General features: G+C 37.8%; 1 protein-coding gene across 4 annotated transcripts in view; it reads right to left on the bottom strand.

The window, feature by feature from the left end:
* rbm20 (RNA binding motif protein 20) overlaps positions 1-13549 on the bottom strand; it is a 69520-nt gene extending 55971 nt beyond the window's left edge. For 3 of the 4 annotated variants that reach the window (XM_034598545.1, XM_034598529.1, XM_034598537.1), the window contains exon 1: positions 6314-6944. In XM_034598545.1, the coding sequence (XP_034454436.1) occupies positions 6314-6435 (122 nt within the window). In that variant the 5' untranslated portion in view covers positions 6436-6944. Of the gene's footprint in view, positions 1-6313; positions 6945-13426 lie in introns of those variants that run through there. The other variant, XM_034598554.1, reaches the window with a different exon arrangement.
* Between the last annotated feature and the right edge of the window lie 2195 nt (positions 13550-15744).

Here is a 15744-nt window from a genome sequence, read left to right as displayed (position 1 = left end):
TGTTGTGATATATGTAGCACTTTGTTACAAGTACAAGTACAAGGCTCAGAATCAGCACATCATAAAAACATCCTGATTTTATTTTTATTTCGTTAGCGCAGTGTTAATGTGTCCCACATGAAAAATTTTCCTTTTAATTTGTTTATGTTGTTAACAATATTCTAAATTATAGTTTTCATATAGTCGTTTTCGGGGGGGCCGGGTGACAAAGTTTACTGTCCACATGGATCCTCTACTGAGTGAAAACAATGTCTGTAGGAGCTTCGTCACACTGGACTGGACTGTCAAAAGCAAGCAGTCTTTAACATAAGCTCTTCTCTCGATCTCTTGAACACATATAGATGTCTAATCAACAATGAGAAGCAGAGGCCTCCTACGTGTCCTTGTCAGAGGAAAATAGCTCAGCAGTGAAAGTAGAGACAAGATCTCAAACAGCATCTGACTCACTTGTGACTCATGAAACCAAATGAGGGGATTAATTATAGAGAATTCAAAGTGCCCACGTACCCGAGCCTACCTACACTACCTGATACTTCACAGTACCTGATCAACGAAAGAAAGCTCAAAACTCAGAACGGCATATTTAACACAACCTGTTTCATTCCTACTAAATAATTAAACTACTCTCTCACTGACAAATCTGCCTTTTTTTCTGGTTGAAGGTGGGAAAACAAGATTTCCATACAGTGTTTTAAAAAAAAATATTTCTTCTACAAACGAAAAGAAAGAAAAGGGGGTTCGTGCCCAATAATGGGATAACTGAGCTACGATTACAGAACATCATGGAAAAACCTTGCATCCCCTTTTCATTATTGTCACAGGAAATTATATATTATCCATGCAGAATATAAAGTGTTACATTATAACTATGTGATGTATCTGTCACTGACGAGAACTGTTTGATGAACAAACAACACAAAACAACACAAAGCAGAGCTTAGTCTGAGCTACAGCAGAGTATCCCTGACTTCTGACTCAACAGCAGACAGTTATCTTTATCAAAACATGACGCTCGGTGTGTGTCACAAAAAGTGAAATGGTCCATCATTGGCAAAGTATTTATCTGTTCATGGGAGAGAACGGTTTGAAAAAATTATGACATTACATTATAATTATCAATATCATCACAATATCGTCTAAGTAAATTCAATCTATGTCAGTTCTCAATAATACAGCAACTAGAGATTCTGTCCCATTTCTGTCCATCAGTCATTCTATGAATGACATCTGGTCTCAGGAGCCTTGCATGAGTGAATTGATCGGTCCTCCCCCAAAACATCTGTCAGAAAAATATGTACAAGATGTTGTTTTATTTTTCATTTTATAATTTAATTCTGTAAGGAAATAACTGACTAACTTCACAGTCGCTATGCGCACACATAGAGAATTTAAGATATTTACTATTATTGAGAAAATGTCACACTTGGATGTTTGTATCATTTATTAACAAGTCTTGCAGCCTGCACGGCAGTGCATTAACCTCCCTTCAAATTTAGATTGTTGTTCACACCAAGCTTACAAATTCTGCCAGCTCATATATTTAAGCGTCAATGACAGTGAAGGTACTGAGGACAATGCAACAGCCTCTCAAAGTTATCTGCAAATCTCACTGTAGATAAAACACAGAGGGGAATCTTTCTATTGTATCTGCTATCTTTTAATGTTAGTGCAGTGTATGAAGACATATAAGCCTCCTTAACTCTGTCCACTGTCATTGTTCCAGATATTTAGCCTCGCTAAGTCGACCAACCCAACGCCATGCAAACCTTTATGCACTATAAGACTCTGTGGTCCAGGATGAGAACCAGACAAATATCTGCAGCACAGTTGTTCATGTTTACTGATAAAATCTGTCATCACAAGGTTGAACAATATCCAGCAAAACAGTCAAATGGAAGTCAAATACAAAACTGACTAAAAACAGTTTTATGATCCAAAAAACAATGGAAGCTGCAGTAGGAAACATTTCAATACTTTAGCAGCTTGAATCCAGGATGTAATGGTGTTTTTATGAAAATGTTTTAAAGACTGTATGCTCTATGTTTTGAGAATATGTTTGAATTTTTTTGGCAATGGAATTAATCATAGTGTCCATGATGTTTTGATTTAACGGATTTGTTGAAGAGCTTAAAAAAAATAACACTTCAATCCACCATAAATATAATGCCGTATTGTGCGAAACAATTTTGGGCATCATGAATCAAAATGGCTAATATAGTTAGCTAAGCTTTACATTACATTGTTTTTATATTACATTGATTTGAGCTTTTGTCTTATTTACAATAAGTGCATTCAAACTTTAGAGGAACAAAAACTAGAAGTCGCCCTAATTATTCCACATAAATGTGAAGTTAATCTTTAGCTGTTACACTGAATCACATTGAGTCATAGTACAGTGATAGTGAGTTTTATGTACCTCCACAAACTAGACATGTTTACGCTTTACACATGAACTTTATGCTGATTTAATGATCTGATTTAAGGGTGCACCACAGACTTGACTTATGTCTCTGTCATGGGGGACGCCAAAATGGCCATGGCAACTATGAGGCCTCAGAGGTCCCTGTCTGGTGCCATGCAACTGTCAGCCGTTTAACATCAAGATTAGCCGCAGTTGCTGCCACGTGTCAACACAGCAATGAACACATGCTTAAGGTGCTGGTGGGGGAGGGAGATAGTTGTAAGACAACAGGAGGTGACACAAAATAAATACACAATGGCTGAAAGCAAATGGGAGACACCTATGAGTGAGGCCTGGTCCCAACCAATCCACTGCCACTCGTAGCTGTGCTGATACTGGCTGCTGCTGGAGAAGAGATAACATCTCGTCCCTGGGGCAGTGAGGATTTCATGTTAATACCACAAAGTCCCCCTAATGGTGTTTTAAAAATGGCAGCCACGCCGAGTGTTGTTTATACGATTCCTTTCCTTTTCATGCAACCGCTTGGGATAAACTATGAACAACTGTTGAGTGAAAGAAAAAAAAACATCAACATCCCTCTCTGAAATAACACAATTAAATACTCATGGCATTTATTTTGCTCAGCCTTGTTCAAACAAATGCCACAGGTTTCAAAGAAGACCCCTACTGTCACAGAGCTGTAAAGCCTGCTCACTAATCAATCGTCACATCTAAGTCCAGACAAGCATGTGGCCAGAGCCATGTGAAGTCCGTCAAATTAGCTCTTTCTAATGGGAGAGGACTGAAACTCTCACCTTGCCAGTCAAATTGAGTTACCTATGGGGATATGTTCCAATATTTATAAAGACTTAACCACATACTTAGACAGACAGAGATAGAGGGGCAGACAGAGAGATCAATGTGGCCTCTTTCCGTTGTTTTGGTGATATGACCATAACACAAGTGTTATTTCATTTTTACACCTAGTTTTACAAAAGGAAAGCTTTACAACTTTACAGATTTACAGCAGAAGGCACGTTTTATTATACTGGGTGTCATGAAGGCAATATAACAACATTTGGTGCCTTCAGGTTAAGCAATAAACGAAGCTGCAGCTTTCCGACAGTTCAAGAAGAGAAGAAACACGTACGCACAAATTAGGTTGAATTTTTGTCCCAAAACTACAATTGGGTGGGATCTACCATTCCTGTGACATTTCCACAAGTTAGTGTACTGATGAGGGGCTGCAGGGACTGTGGTCTGCTGAGACAACTTTCCCCTCTATGACATAGTGATATAGAGCCAGCAGGTGGGGACGAGCACTAAGACGTAAAGCAGGAAAACAAGGGAAAGTATGAACCCTAATGTGAAAATGATTAGGCAAAACATGTTAGCCATGCTTAACTAATCTCTCTGACCACAAATCTCTTGAAGTACTCATCACCGAACCAAATGAAAAGCAGGACTGTCAACCCACAACTCTGACCACCTGGATCCTTTAGTCGCATTACTCATCATACCACATGGCTCGGACTCGTCTTGCTCGCCTGTGTCCAACATAAGGCGCTACATTCACAAGATCAATAATCTTATGTTATTTTCTAGCTTTAACTTAACAGCTACCAGTGTTTATTTTTTCACAGATTTACACAGTGGTCCGTGTACTTAACAGCCACATGGACAAGAATGCATAATGCACCAAACTCACAATAACTATATAAAAAGTCTTAACGCATCATTTTAGCCTTTGACCCTATTTGTTTTTTTGTTTTGTTTTTTAGCTAATTCACACCAGATTATTTCAGATCATCTGCATTATACTAATATTAATTCCACTCTAGCTGAGTAAAGTGGTATTTAAAAAACTGATTTGAAAAACAGGGAGATCTAGATATGTATAGATATATAGAACCTGATGTAACATATTCTTAACGCTTTATGTCTCGTATTCTGCATTGTACTCGCAAATCACTTCCTTTATGCAATTACACACATACAGAAATTAATACAACCGACCCCAGATGGCATCTTCAGAAAATGAAAACAAAGAACAGGTTTTATGACGCATTCCCTTAAGAGCAGAACAAAAGAAATTAAGACCCAACATTATCCTGTAACAGTATACAGTGAACGAAAAGACCTTGACAGGTGTTGAGAAGGTTCTCAATACACAGGAAGTCTGAGCCTAGTAATATTGGGAGACAAAAATGTAATTATTAAGTAAAAAGAAACGAACATATATAAGCTACTCCACTGCAGGTTAAATAAATGGTGTGATCACGTGCATGAATCCGTTTGTAATCGATTAGTTTATACATCATAATTTATCAAATCTAGAGGCTGTTGTTTGCTGTAGAGATTGTAAAACCCATGTGGCAAATTAGTTATTAATGATACTGAACTATATTTAAAAAACTGACTTGATTTACTATATTGTAAATCTACAATACTAGCCATGGAAAGCCAATGAATTAACTAGCGTGTAACTGTAACTTATAAGTAGCAGTAACAGTACAGTTAAAATGGAATCATTTTACCCACTTATGTATTTTGCCTTTAGCGGTTGTGTGTGAATGGACAAAAATATCTAACGGAAGAAATCTGATTAGCTAATACAATCTTTTTTTCAAAATCCTGCTGATACAGCAGTGCGTCCATAAGTTATTCATGATCTAAGTAAAGCAGCAGGTTTAAATCCATGTAGGGACTTTTACTTTGTTATTCAGCAAATAAAATTAAACATGCCACTAACACAACATACAGAAAATATACAATCACATTGTGATCTTATTCATTATCTTCTCTGTGTCTATGACAAATCCTTACTCAGTGCAGTTTGCTTAAAGTACACAGTTCATCACGCATCAGGACAGCAAGGGACGACACTGTCTTAAATACACTCAATCTGACATACTACAAATTACATGCATGGTCACATTGCCTTTTGCTAATGTTTAAATGAAAAATAATCAGTCCTCATCAAAAATAAACTCTTTAGAAAAAAGTAATAGTGCTTAAAAATTTGCTAAATACAATATAGAGCTCTGATTTTGCATTAGCATTTATGGCACTTTTTGATTTTGGATTATAGCTAAAATATGGGACATGAAATGTTTTGAGTATAAGTATTTTAAAACCTCACACCATGTTAAAGCGTTGACACACTTTCACAGCAAGAGGCCTAATGACTTTACCACATGCATTTTTGTCCAACATGAATTAATGCAGTCTTATATTGTACATAACGGAAACCATTATATGTAGTATATGTGCATGTGTATAACAAAGTTCAAACAACAAATAATAACACATTCATTTATGTACATTACTGTATGAAAATACCATTTATACCCCTATAGTGAAAGATGCTAAATGTGAGATAACATCGCAACAGGCAGTGAAATTAATTACATTTAATATAAAAAAGTTTTTGAGCAGTTTTGAACCCTTATATGCTGAGTGTGCTTGTTATTTTTTGTATCTTTTCATTAAAAGTAAAACATTAAAAAAGTTTTACACACTTGATTTACTACTCTTTCATATGTCTTTTTTTTTACTTTAACAATAGAGTCCAGTATGTTCAACTCCACAGTGCTGCATAAATACTCCGGTGCTTCACGGGAAGAATCAAAATACTTTGTTGTTGATAAAGACATCAAATTCAGACCAGACAGATTGCGGGACATTTCGTGCAGGTGGACATTCCAGTGCAGATGTAATTCATTGTCCATTAATACTCCCGACCAGCACAGCTACTCTAGAAATGTGTGTATTTATGAATGGCATCACTCAAATCCCTGTGGAACAAATTCATTTTTCATACAGCCATGTGAGCACACATGTGCCTGCCCTGCCCTGTACACAACACTGTACACAACTTCTGATTCTGTGTTGGACATAATTTCCTCTTACCTCTGCAAGAGTTCACCCGTTGTCTCAGGTGGATATCCGCCACTTTGTCCTTTTCCCAGCATTTTTGTATGGCCTTTCTTGAGAGTGTCAGTGCTACTTGTCCGATCCCAAGATTGCTGCATGGCAAAACAAACTCCCTAGCACCACCTGCAGCCTTCACACCCCCGACCTCCAAAAAACACCCCCCTCAAAAATAACTACCACGATCCCAAGACAGCAAATCCTGATGAGGCAACTTTCTCTAGCCTGCTCTGGTTCTCTCTCCCCTCACTACATGGACAGATGACAGAAAGGCCAGCAGGCAGGAAGAGAGCGGCTGGTGAGCACTTCAGCAGGGGCTCTTCCTCAAAGCTACTCCGGATCGACAGCAACAAAGCCAGCAAAGCCCCTTCAGCCTCTCCGCTCCAGATCTCTGTCCCTGTCCACTACGCCATATACACTTCCAAGACTTTTCTCCACTTCCCCTTAGCTGTCCAGTGTCAAATCAAAGCAGAGTCTCTTCAAAGGGAAACAGGAGGTTGACTGAGGGAAGTTAAAGAGGGAATAAAAGAGAGGTGGGCTCAGGGGACGGCACGAGGGGGGTGAGTTGAAAGAGAACAACTGGGAGACCCAGTACGGGACAACTCCACACGGCACAACAACAGGGACAAGAGAGTCCCACCGGCCACTGTTGATTATCACCTCTAAAGTCACACACAAACACACCCACAGACACACGCACCCTTGCATAGTCTGGCCAATGGCAGGATGCACTGGGGTTCTGGGAAAGCCATCAGTCACTCGGTAGGTATCTATATTAATTTAGCTGCTGAATCATTGGAGGAGTCCAGTCTCCAGCCACTGGAACACAGCGTTGGATTTTTCACATTTTGAAATAGTCTGGGGTTTCAAATCTGTGAGCCAAAAGGTAGGGCTGTTCGATAATAACTCAGTGAAAGGGGGGAGAACAGCACTGAGTGGTAGCACATCACTAATCCTTAATGGTACACAACACCTCAAAAAGGAAGAGACACAGTCTATAGCTCATTTAGTAATTTGGTAGAGGGGGTAATATTGTGAATGGGAATCAAGACTGTATCTTAAGAATCAGCTGGAGAATCTTAGTTTTACTTTCTTCTGAAGGCTGAAAGAATATTACAGGAAACATGACTATTTCCAGAAACATATTAAAAGCAGTATAAACCATAATACTGTGCAACTACTTGCTTTGATTTAAGATTTGCAACAACCTAACATTTTAAATAGATAAATCATAGTAAGAATAGATAGATTATACACATTCATTTGTTCATAAAAAGGTGATTTGGCTAATTTGTTTTAACCTTGAAATTACATTATATTACATATCATTAAGCTTTTATCCAAAGCAACCTACAATAAGTGCATTTAACCATAAAACTCAGAACAGCAAGAATCAAATAAGGACAAGCCAGAGACTAGGCTGTCAAACACACACACACACACACACACACACACACACACACACACACACACACACACACACACACACACACACACACACACACACACACACACACACACACACACACACACACACACACACACACACACACACACACACACACACACACGGTTAATGAGTATGTTTCTAGCCTGCTAATAGCTAATGCCAGTTGATTTGGGGCAGATAAACACAGACTGCACAGTCTCAGACAGGAACAAAGAGTGATCAAATTTGATCAAATGAGGCAAATACTTTTTAATTTGCATTCTGTCTGATCAAACACGACTGATAATTCTCAGTGTGAGTAAGTTTTGACATATCATCACTAAGAGAAGGCTCAGTCATGCAACTCTCAACTGAAAAATAATTTACCTGAGAATAAGGGTGCAAACAAGTAGGTGTCCTTTACTACTCCTGTACATTATTCAGTCTTGACCTTAATTATTCCTGCTCAGATCTCACAACAAGCTGCCTCCCAGCACTGAACAAGGAGCTGAATTATAAATGTGTTAATACAGAGGGTATCTGAACGGTTCCATACTGACAACAACCAGGAAACTCACTACACATTGTGTGCGAGCGTGCATGCATATATCCATGTGACAAGTCTACATAACAATCCCCCCTCCCGAACGCTTATTTTTGGCCCTGGGAGAAAGCAGATACCACTGTAGCATGGAGGGGTTTCTATAATGGTGTATGCCTGGATGACTCAGTGTGAAGCATGGCAGTAACAGATATAGATTACAATTAAACCGTTTGTCCAGTGAATCCTTCAATCTTTTAAAACCATCAAACTCCACGTCTGCAACACAATAAAACACCCACACCGACGTTCAATAAAAATACAGTGTCACTTCTCTACTTAACAAAGGTAGAGACTTAATTCACTTAATTTAGAAATTCATGTTTGTAGACAATAAAATATAAAAATATTGGACACTATGTTAAATTTGCAGCAATTCAAAGAATGGAAAAAGACAACCATGTTAAAGAACGTTACAGTCATTCATCTGAGTGAGTCTCTATCAGTCTGTGCACAAACAATGTTCCTAATGTGTATGGTAGCTGTAGTCCATCAGAATACACAAAGCCTCCTCACTGCTCTAAAACTGCGCTCTCAAACAACATTTCCCATGATTCACTGATGCAGTCCCACTAGCTAACATTAGCACAGTCATATGAACTAAGGACACGCTGCGAAGTGATCTGTCGTATCCAGTGTAGCCAGCTGTGGTTGGAAAGCCGAGTTAGTGGAAGTCATTTTTTGATGATGAGGAGTGGCAGCAGGAGGAAGGAATAACAGAGAACTAAACGATTACAAAAGTGAGTTAAGTCCGAGTCGCGGCTTCGCATTACTCAGAGCAAGTCAGGTCTGAATCTGGATATGAAGATAGGGGAGCAAACAAGTGGTGGACCTTTACTTTTAAATTTGTTTCTTGTAACTTGTATACATCAACAGTACATGTTACTTTTGTTGTATTGTGTTTTTTACCTTTGAAATTATTTACTCTCACTCTATATATTATTTACTCTCACTCTATATATATATATATATATATATATATATATATATATATATATATATATATATAGAGTGAGAGTATATATATATATATATATATATATATATATATGGCAATTCATCTTTTGAAGAAATGTAATTTACTCAGAATACCAGAGTATACTACTTAATATCCAACCTTTCGAACAAAAAATAGGAATGAAAAACCCTACTAGCTAGACTTGGAGATTTTAATTGACAGGAGAAGTTGGATATGCTGATGAAATATATGAATGAATTTGACTGCTGAAATACTTTTAATTTCTGTTCTTATTTTTAATGTATTTTTGAAAATGATGACAAGCTAGGGCTGGGCAACAAAACAAAAACAATAATAATAGCAATAGCAACACGGGCAACACACAACAGCAGCTTGATCCTATAACAAAGTCTGATATATAGTGATATAATGGTTATGCATTGTGTAAGTGCAGTGAAGAGGTAAAACACATAATTGATCAACCTCAGATTTGTTAAATGTTTTGCTGTTTAGCAGGAGTTTGTCATTCTCTGCCCATAAAGAAGAATTTAAAACCACAACCTTCACTCAGGAGCAAAAATCAGTCTTTAAACATAAAAGAAACAATAATGTAACATTTCGTGATAGTTCTCAATATCGACTGATATGGAAATCTTTATTTTACTTTAATTGTATGTCATATTGCCCGGTCCTATGACAGAATTTAAAGATCTGAGGCCAGAACTTTGTATTTGTAAGTGTGTCCGGATATAAGACTGCAGGTCATGTGTCCAACCTGGTATGTGCAGTATATCTTACCATGCATGCAGTCATTAAGAGGAAATTGAGAGGTATTTAGAGTGTTTCTAGTTTTACAGGGATAAAGGGAACACATTTTTGTCCTAATCTTGTTGGATGAATAATGTAATGGCAACACAAGTTCTCCATATCAGTATCACCATTATGTTTTGTGACAAAAAAATTCTGTGAAACAAAGAAACCAAAGCAAATCCATACGATTCGCCAAATGCTGAAACAAGACTGTGCGGAGTTAAGCACAGCTCCCTTTTCCCAGCGATCAGTTTTCCAGAAAATGCTCCCAGTGCAGCTGAGAGCGCCTCATGCAGCAGGGCGTTCCCATGAAGAGGGGAATGTTTATTTTGCAGAGGATTTAAGCTGACATGTGTGAAGCCATTTAGCAGACTTAGTCTGTTAATTAAAAGCCATCTAATTTTCTACCTTTAGCCTCATTACAGTGAGACCTCTATGAGAACTGAGCAGGCCACAGTATGTGACAAGCCAAAGCTCACAAATTCATTAACGTGCACATGCGACACACACATGCACAGTCAAGGTCAAACGTGGCTTTGGTCATTGCATGAGAAGATGGAAGCTATTTCAGCAGGCTGTGTGTGTAACATACCCCAATGTACAGAAGTGTTTATTAGGTTTTGGGTTGAATTGGATCTTTTATTGTATCAATTTTATATGAAAATTAAACAAAAACGTTTCTTTATAATTCATTTAAAAAAAATGAATTCATCTGAAGAAATGGAGATGAGTATTGAAAGTGTAACATGGAAATTAACAGCATTTAAATAGTCCCAGAAAGTAAGGGCATGCAGTTTTCAATTTAGGGTGTTTAAATCCAGAAGCTGCATGACATAAAAAGAAGCTTCACTTTTACCAATTTAAGAACTTGGCCAACCGCACGCAGCACACACATATACACAGTCAAGAGGACAAAGACAGGAATCTACATTCAGAAATGTTCATCCACCATCACTACAAAAAGAGACTTTGACAAAAGTCGTTTACCGGGGAGCCACTGGTGCCCTTGTGGCTAACCCAGACATCAGAGAAGTTATGACCTGCCATCAGCATTTGGCCAAGGATCTAGAGAGCACATGACCTCATAAAACCAGCTTAAAAAAGGAATGAGGCACCAGCAATCACTGACAACAACAGCCTCTAAATTCCATTGTTCACGGGGCAGCAGTTGCATTTTTTTTACTGTCGAACTAAAATTACACAGTGACACGTGGCATACGGAATGACTATTGTCCAATTGTGTTACTGCTTTTATGAAGGGCAAACACAAAACGGTCTGCGTTAAACAGCCAAAAGTAGACGCGAGTTTGTAAACACTTGATGCTTTACTGACCTGAACAACACTGACACCAGCAGTGAAAACTGCATCAGATCCTGTGCAGATGGTTTTCACCCAAAACCTGACGAGCTTTGAACAGCTGAGAGGACGGAGTTTGTTAACACGCTCAAACTTTACAGACTTGAACTACACTTACAATACATTAACAAGCATATAACTAACTGAGGAGTCTTTAAAAACGTTCTCGTAAAGAAAAGAGATTAAATGGCCATACTAATTTTCTGATATTCAAAAGTACAGTGAGCTGACTGAGTCAATATCAGCTGAAATTGAAATTAGCATTTCAATCCACTGATTTGCCAGTTTATAAGATTCACCTATAAGCTAAAACTAAGGTAGGGTTATACATCAGTGATACATCAGTGGAGATTAAAATTTAAGGTTTTTAATTTAAAATGTTCAACTATTTGATAAATGGAGGATGTGGTTTGTTTAGCTCACTGATGTGAAATAAATGGATAAAATAATAAAACACCTGTGTGTATAACACAACACATGAAGTCAATGGACACCTTTCTATTGTCTTTAAAGACTTAAGTCCTTAGTGCAACATTTAAGAGTATTAATTAGCAAACTGTAACGTTTTACTATTGTCAATAAACGCATTACCTGTTTGTCAAAGGCTTCTAAAGTTACTGTAATGAAATACTTGGTGTTGGGTTGGTTCGAACAAAAGTCAAATGTGTTCAAAGCAATAAACAAAAAAGTGATGTTTGGAAAGTGACGATCAAAATCGCAACTACCGCTTAGAACCAAAATGTAAATCATAGAATGAGCTGTCAAAATAACACATACCCATCTCCTCAGGCCTGGAGCTTGGTTCATCAGTGAAACCAGGGGCCAGGTCGGCTGGTGACCTTTGGTTCCATGGGGTCTGAGCCCGGGGCCTCCTGCAGGGCTCCAGGAGCTCAGCAGCAGGCCAGCGGGGGTTAATGTCTGTCCACCTGTCAGCAGATTGGTGTCAGCTACATAAACATCACTCTGAGAGCTTCTCTTCACACAAAGCTAATCACATGATTTAATTAAACTCTCGCTCGGGATTTTGATTCATATTGTTTCATGTATACACAAACAACCTGCCCTGCTCCCAGTAGAACTACACACACTCATTATGGACTGAACTGGAGGGAAATTGTATGATCCATTCACTGTACATATTCGCACACTGTACATATGATTTCTTGTTTTCACACTGTATATATTAGTTTTTATTCCATTCATTTATTTATATTTTTTGTATCCTTTCTTACACTTAAGTATTATTATCCTTACACTTATCCTTGCATGTTACTTATTATTACTTACTGATGCCTATTTTTGACTCTTGCTGCTGTAATATTTATTTTGTATACAAGTTTATCTCATTTATCGACCAAACAAATTTTTTTTTAATGAAAACACAAAATCTCAAATCTTGAATGAATATTGCAAGTTTCACTAATGTGGGACTAATAAAGAAATATCTTATCTTATCTTATTATAATTGAAGTTAAACTTCATGCAAAAACAAATATAAAGCAGAGTTCTTGGAAGTTCATTCGATTAATTAAAGATTTCACCTCATCAATAACAGGCCTGTGAGGCTAATGTGGCTAACTAGCTAACTTCCTAGCTGACAAACTCTTGGAAGATCATTAGCTAATGGAGGAGTTTACCAGGACTGTGAAGAGATGCTGTGGCTACTCAAGCTAACAGCTGATTCTCTGCTTTAACTCAAGCAGGATAACTAGTTCGTAGTCACCAGTAAGTCACCACACAGACAAAGAGACATGTTGAATACAAAATCTAGCAAAGCTGCTAACTTCGCACTCTCCAGTTAGCATTAGCTGCTAATCCTTCACACACACACCTGGCTACATGAGCCACCTGCATCTAGTCAAAACCAACATGGCTGAAAAAGAAGTTCAGCTGTTTATACATCACAACACACACATTAGACATGTTATCTCTCCTACCTGCTCCGAGGAGCATCTCCATGCAGCTCCCCTCGTGTTAGCATGATAGCACTAGCAAATCTTATAGGCCCTTTTTCCCTGAAGACATTTTAATGCGCTGTTTGTACTAGCATTAGCATTAGCGGCTAGTTCTCGTCACTATCTGACATCCAACATTAGCTAAGGCTAGCTTGCTACAACTAATGTAGGGGTTCAAACAGGAAATAAAAACATTGGTAAATAATATAGGAGACTTGTGGTACTATTATATTTTGAACAGTTGACAGAAAGAAGTCATAAGAAGAAGAACAAGAACAAGAACAAGAACAAGAAGAAGAAGAATAGTGATTATTATTATTAGTAGTAGTAGTAGTAGTAGTAGTAGTAGTATTATCATCATTATTATTATTATTATTATTATTATTATTATTATTATTATTATAGAGCAACTAAACACAAAGTGCTTCCCAACATTTAAAGGTCAACATAAAACAAGGCCCTGTATATTACCTCTAGATCCTCAAAGTATGGAGTCATGCTATGAACTTACTTTTGATTTTATGCCTTTTGATACAAGAGTCATTTATGATTGCTCTAGTGTCTCATACAATTATTTATAATGTATTTTTTCATTTATACGTTTATTTCATTCATCGACCAAACAATTTAATAATTAAAATGCAAACACAAAATCCCCAAACTTCAGTGAAAAGGAGCAGGAAGAAGAATAATCTTATATAATCTTCCCCTCTCTCATAAGAAATGTATTAACAATTCAAATGATTCAATAAAATTTGAAATTAAAATAGCTGCAGGTCAACACAGCCCCTCACATCCCTCTATTAGTTCCTAAGATCACAAAATGATTTAACTGTCACAACACAACAAAACAGAACACATTTCATTGTATTTCCTCAACATACTGGCTTTAGTAGTTTTTCAAATATAATATTTGTTTTAGATTGTTTAGTTTCTTTGTTGAGATTTTCCATAAACTGGACCCTTTCACTGAAATGAAATGTTCCATCAATTTGCTTCTGAATCTCTTTTTTTTTATTTAAGATCTCTGTTCTTTATAAGTTATAATGACTTTCTCTTTCTCTTTGTCTTTCTCTGACAAGTCTTTGAATTGATCTAAACAAATGCGTTAATATTGAGTGGGATCAACATTATGTAAAGCTGTCAAACAATATTTTTTAGTAGTCAGAACAAAGACGAACAGAGGAGTTGGTCTATAATGTCCACCCCACACTGGGTCTGCTGTGGGTGGGTGTGGCAGGACCAACCTCCCACCCGGGCACCATTTGGATTATTTCATGTACGTATTAGAGCATGTGGGTTTTCTATGGGCAGCCCACTGTTGTCTTTCCCCTGAATAGGATAAAATATATAATAAGAAGCAAACCAAATGAAATGTTCATGCACTTACTGTATTCTGATGTGGTTCTTTGTGGTCATTGTTCCGTTCTATAAAAAACATTTTATTCAGTATTAAATCCACATTTTGTTGTCAATTTTAAATATTTTCTTCGAAGCTGTCTGTGAATAAATGTAAATGTGAATGCGTGTAATACAACTTTTAAAATATATGACTCTTAGTTTATTATTGGAACTTTAAACAGATGCAATTATACTGCATATGCATTACTAGTATTGTGGTGGTATACTGCAAGCAGAGGGTACGACCAGACTGATATATTTATTTGTTGAGGACCCACAGAGCGCTCCACACTGAAGCCCATTTGGAATCATTGTGGGCAATGTCAAGGCCGCACAATAAGCCCCCCCCCCCCCCCGAAGCCACTGTGATAGGCCCGCTGTGGGCTCCGCTCTGCTGTGATTACAGAGATTTACAGTAATGAATACGATTATTTCCCCCCAGCACAAAAAAATGCTTATAAAATCATAACTGTCGTCAGTGAATCTTTGCTTGGCAGCGTGCAACGCATCCCTCATCACCACTTCCAGGCCCCAGCTCCGGCTTTTTAGACAGTAACATGAGGAACTTTAACACAGACCAGAATCACACGTCCGTAATCAACAGTGAGAGAAGCAGACAGATGACAGATGTAATGATCGGCTGACAAGCAGAATAACCAGATGGATATGGAGATGACTTTGGAGCAGCGGAGACAGATAATGTCAGGCCTACGTAGCAGATGGACCACCATGAAGTGCAAGGCCAGAGTCAATGTGTTCTCAGGGCTTCCTCCTCCTCCTCCTCCTCTTCCTCCTCCCATTCTCCACCACAGTTAATGAGCACCTGCTTGACAACAATTCAACTTGTTTAGACAGTTTTATGTTGTGTTTTATGATAATGAGCTTGACTTAGGGAGCCG

Source organism: Hippoglossus hippoglossus, chromosome 1, assembly GCF_009819705.1.
Source record: "Hippoglossus hippoglossus isolate fHipHip1 chromosome 1, fHipHip1.pri, whole genome shotgun sequence".
NCBI classification, from domain to species: Eukaryota; Metazoa; Chordata; class Actinopteri; order Pleuronectiformes; family Pleuronectidae; genus Hippoglossus; species Hippoglossus hippoglossus.
The sequence above is the reverse complement of the archived record's forward strand: the minus strand, read 5'-3'. Positions and strand labels throughout refer to the sequence as shown.